This window comes from Condylura cristata, unplaced genomic scaffold (genome assembly GCF_000260355.1).
Source record: "Condylura cristata isolate star-nosed mole 26May11 unplaced genomic scaffold, ConCri1.0 scaffold00023, whole genome shotgun sequence".
Taxonomy (NCBI): domain Eukaryota; kingdom Metazoa; phylum Chordata; class Mammalia; order Eulipotyphla; family Talpidae; genus Condylura; species Condylura cristata.
The window spans coordinates 24525925-24531086 of record NW_004567124.1 but is presented as its reverse complement, the minus strand read 5'-3'; the positions used below and the strand labels follow the sequence as shown (position 1 = coordinate 24531086).

The following is a 5162-nucleotide window of genomic DNA, read 5'->3' as shown; positions in this document are numbered from 1 at the left end:
CCCACCGTCTTCCCTAGGAGCCTAGGATTGGCATCAAGGTCTTCTCACCTGCCCTCTGACATCGAACTGCTGCTCCAAGACTACCAGCGGGCGCGTGAGGAAGCCAAGGTGGAGATTGCCCAGGCCAGGGCCCGCCTGCGGGAACGGACTGAACAGGAGAAGCTGAGAATCCGCCAGCAGATCGTCTCCCAGCTACTGAGGGTGGGCTGAGGGACCAGCCCCTGGCCTGAGGATGGCCCTGGAGCCTGGGGCAGTCCTGGCTGGGCTGGCTCACTGGGGGGCTACCTCCGAGTCTTGGGGGGAGGGACTGGACTCTGGTGCTAGTTCAGAGCTGTGCTCACTGTCTCAGCCCGTGTCACCTCCATCCGGCCAGCTCCTGTTCTTGGGCCAGTGTCTGGGAAGAGGCAGCTTTGGTATTTAGTTGGGGTATGGGGTGGGGAGGCGTGAGGCTGAGGCAGGGCACTGGGAGAAAATGGGAGGTGAGAAGGGGTAGCTTGCCAGGGTGGTGGTGACAGGGGCAGTGAGGATGCTCCAGACGCTGGCTGACACTGCTCTGTCCTTCCCAGGAAGAGGAGAAGCTGCACACCCTGGCCACTCCCAGCTCTGCGTGCGCCAGCTCCAGCGGAAGCCTCTCCTCTGGCGTCACCTCCGGCTATAACAGCAGCCCGGCCTTGCCAAGCCAGCTCCAGTCCCCAGATAATGTGAGTGGGCAGATGCTGGGAACGGGGGTGGGCGTGGGGTGGACACCTAGGACCCTTGGCAAGAGTTTGGGCTGGAAGCTCTGCCTCCTGGAGGCCGCTGCAACGGGGCCTGTTTTCATGTGTGATGGCCTTGGGTCTCCCCCCGCTCTGACCCCTTCTCACCGCCGTTCATTCAACAAGTGTTTGTTTTATGGACACTATTTTCTGCACTGGGGATGCAGAAGTGAGCAAAGATATTCTTGTCCTTAAAGTATTAGAAGGATAGACATTAAGCAGCTTACTTTATCATTATCTAAATATTGTCATAAGTTCTATGAAGAAGCTGTGTTGAGCCAACATATAAAGCAGGGGACTCGAATTGGCATGGAAGGTAAGTGAAGGTGCTCTGAAGACTGTGCATTTAGACTGAGACTGGGAGGACGAGAGGTCGTAACTCAGGGAAAACAGTGTGTGTGCCTCAGGAGTGGTGCGGGGGTGGGGACAGGAGGGAGAATAGCCTTCAGGACAGGGCGCTGCAGGTGGGGTACGAGGAGGGAGGGAGGAAGAGTTTGAGAGCAAAGAGACGCCTGCTGTTGCTAAAATGTAAAATGTGAGATGCATAATGATGTGAGGGAAGGAGAGAAAAAGGCATTTTGAGAATTCTGGACATTTCCTAATTTGATCGTGTTGCCAAGCTTTTTTTTTTTGTTAAAAATTTTTTTTTATTTGTACTGGGGTACAGGCCAGAGGCTCAGGGGCGGTGAGAGGCTTCACCAGAGACAGAGTGGGGAGCAGAACAGGCAGCGACGAAGCACACTGCTGAGGGGAGCAGCGGGCGGGTCAGGAGAGGTCTGCCGCGCCTTGTGGTCACCTCCAGGGCAGGCGGGAATCGAACTCATGCGGAAGTGGTTTCAGCTTCTGAGTGCTGTGCTTTAACCCGCTGCGCCACCAGGGAGGGCTGATGCCAAGCTTTTAAGCAGGGGAGTAGAATGATGAAACCATAAGAGAAGGGGGCAAGAGTGACTGAGTCACCCCATGAGATGACCCTAATACACTGAGGGAGAGAAGGGGTGTGCTTGGTATAGGACGCTTCAGGGAAGATGCCCTGAGGTGGAGCAGTGGAGATCATGGGACTATTAGAGGATTTGGTGGGTACTAGGTGGGGGAGGCAGAGTTGGAACAACACTCTTTTGACTTGAGCAACTGAAGGGTGGACTCAGTTGGTGAATCTGATTTTTTTTTTTTTACTTTTATTTACGCATACAGAACTAGGGTACAGACCAGAGGTGCAGGGGTGGTAAAAGGATTCACCAGACACAGAGTGGGGAGCACAGCAGGCAGATCAATGAAGTACACTGCTGAGGGGAGCAGTGGGAGGGTCAGGAGAGGTCTGCCACGCCATGTGGTCACCTCCAGGGTGAAGATTGAACTCGTGCTTAAGTGGCTTTAGCCTCTTAGTGCTGTGCTTTAACCTGCTGTGCCACCAGGAGGGCCTGATCCATACTCTTAAGAACATAAGACATGACCCAAAGGCATGACAAGGAGACGGGGAGTATATCCGACAGGCACACGGCCAGATGCCTACCCATGTAGCATCCTTTGAGCAGAGACCAAGGTCCAAGCTGACCCTGCAGGTGGCAGCTGGTGGCTACTCCACAGACAGTCCTCACCAGTGGCTCAACTGCTAAAACCCAGCTCCGCCTCTGTACCCACCAACTCCCGCTCGAGGGATAGAGTTGAAGGACTCCACCTATCACCGCACTGGCCATGAGCGTGACCCACTGACTTGGCGGCTGCTCCTTACTGTTCCTCTTACAAAATCACGTATCAAACTAGAAGCCAACTGAAGAAAGAAAATCGGGAAAACTTCAAATACATGGAGACTAAACAGTATGCTTTTCCACCTTTTTTACCTCATATTTAAAAATGTGATATTTATAGGTTGTATATTTATATATTAGAAAAAGCCAATATCTATTTCGGGAGCCACACCTCTGTGTCCCTTCTCTACCTAATCCTTCGCTCTCAACCTACACAAGGAAAACTGATTTCTGAGGGGAATCTTCGAGTGCCTTTATGCATACAAAAGAAACCATATATGCTGCTGCTTATACCTTTTAGTTTTTTCTACTAAGTATATCTTGGAGCTCTTTCTACATGAGAATGCAAAGAACTTTTTTGTTCTTTCATTGCTGCATGGCATTCCAGCACTGTGACTGACTTAACCAGGCCTCCTGCTTGGGCTGCTTTCAGTCTTGTGCTGTTACAGGCAACACTGTGTGAATGACTGTGTCTGTATCATTTCACACATGCTGCAGTCGCTGCAGATCACCGCATAGTGCCGTGCTATAACCTGTTGCGCCACCTGGGAGGGCCCGCAAGCATTTTTCTTTAGCTTGTTTTTGTTATGAATATTTCAAAGGCATCTAAAGGTTTTTTTGTGTGTATGTGTGTGTTTCTCTTTGGGGGTGTATGTATTTTCTTTCTAATAATTTGGAAGTCTTAAAAATTGTCGTCATCACTAGTTTTGTATCTTTAAATGCTTTTTCTTTTCAAAAAATTATTTATTTGTGCATACAGAGCTGGGATACAAGCCATAGGTGCAGGAGCGGTGAGAGGATCCATCAGAGACAGAGTGGGGAGCAGAACAGGCAGATCGACTGAAGTACACTGCTGAGGGGAGCAGCGGGTGGGTCAGGAGAGGTCCTTTGCTCTATATGGGTCACCCCCAGGGTGGGGATCGAACTCATGCTGAAGTGGCTTGAGCTTTCTTAGTGTTGTGCTTTAACTCACTGCGCCACCAGAGAGGGCCTAGATACTTTTTATCACTTGATTTAGCAGATTTCTTTTCACCTAGTTTGTAAAATATGAGAAAATGAATGTATTTCCATCGTCTCTCCTTTCTTCTCTTTTCCCTTTGTTATAGTATTTCTATTTTGTTTTTAATATTTGCATTCATTGTGTTGTTCTTGTTTACGTGATACAGCATTTTCTGGGTTTCTTGCCATTTTTTTTTCTATATAGTAATTTCTTCAAGAAACACTCATAGGAAGTATATTCTGTAGTCTCTATTAGAAAATGTTTACAGCCTTTATAATTAAATGAAAAAATTTCTATAGCTTAAATTCCTAGAAATGGGATTACTAGTCTAAGGGTATGTGCATTTTTTAAAAAAAGATTTATTTATTCATACAGATCTGGGGTACGGGTCAGAGGTGCAGGGGCAGTGAGAGGATTCCGAGGATTGAACTCATGCGGAGGTGGCTTTGCTTCTCAGTACTGTGCTTTAACCCGCTGCGCCACCAGGGAATGCCAGATATGTGCAATTTTTTTTTTTAAGATTTTTTTATTTTTAAGATTTATTTATTTGTGCATATAGAACTGGGGTACAGGCCAGAGGCTCAGGGGCGGTGAGAGGCTTCAGGGAGCAGAACAGGCAGATTGACGAAGTACACTGTTGAGGGGAGCAGCGGGCGGGTCAGGAGAGGTCTGCCGCGCCATGTGGTCACCTCCGAGGCAGGCGGGGATCGAACTCATGCGGAAGTGGCTTAAGCTTCTTTGTGCTGTGCTTTAACCCGCTGCGCCACCAGGGAGGGCCTGGATATGTGCATTTTTAACTGTAAATATGTGATCTGTATTTCCAAAGTGGACCCACCACTGACATTCTCAAATGACAATTTTTAGCAGAGCCCACTTACCCACTCTGCTTAACAGAATATTATCAAGGATTCTTTCCTGTCTTTGCCAGTCTGACAATTGTAAATTGTATTGCATTTTAGCTTTATTTTTCAGTACTCTTATGTCAGAGATCCTTTCAGACATCTAAGAACCCTTTTGTGTTTGTGCTCGAAAGTGGCAGAGAATTGTGTGTTTCTCTAGTTTTTGTTTTTGGAGACCCTTCTTTATATAAAAAAAAATCCTTTTTGTTATTTGAGATTTTTCCCCCCTAGTTGTGCTTTTATTTTGTATGTTACTTATTGCTATGTGGAAATTTTAATTTTGTATTGTCTTGCTTTCATTTTTTCTTTTATGACTATTTTATATTCTGTTTAGAGAGGCATTTTCCACTGAGATTTTTTTAAATATATATTTTCTTGTACCAGTAATACGCACCCCTCCACCCCATATATTTTTGAGGCACAGAGCATTAAGAATTTATTTTGGCATGATGTGTGAAATGGATCTCTGACATACTTTTTTTTTCAGATGGCAGTATATTTGTCTAGGGAGTATTTATTGGCTAGTCTATGGGTGTTTATTTTTGGAAGTCATCTGTCACCCAAGGAAATGTGTTCACTATGAATATATTATGGAATGAGAAGTGGGCACGGTTGGGCCTGCATCTTAGACCCCCGAAGCATCAGTTCATGTTGCAGGAAGATAAGCCAACAAAGGAAGTGGGGCAACCCGGGCATCAGAGAGCCTCGTAGCTGGGGTCACTGTGCTGAGGCCTCGTAGCTGGGGTCACTGTGCTGAGGCCTC

The 5162-nt window shown here is 47.3% G+C and overlaps 1 protein-coding gene across 1 annotated transcript in view; it reads left to right on the top strand.

The window, feature by feature from the left end:
• STARD9 (StAR-related lipid transfer (START) domain containing 9) overlaps positions 1-5162 on the top strand; it is a 103798-nt gene that overhangs the window by 90426 nt on the left and 8210 nt on the right. Inside the window, exons 25-26 of the mRNA XM_004687551.2 lie at positions 18-201; positions 567-701. Of these exons, the coding sequence (XP_004687608.1) occupies positions 18-201; positions 567-701 (319 nt within the window). The remainder of the gene's footprint in view (positions 1-17; positions 202-566; positions 702-5162) is intronic.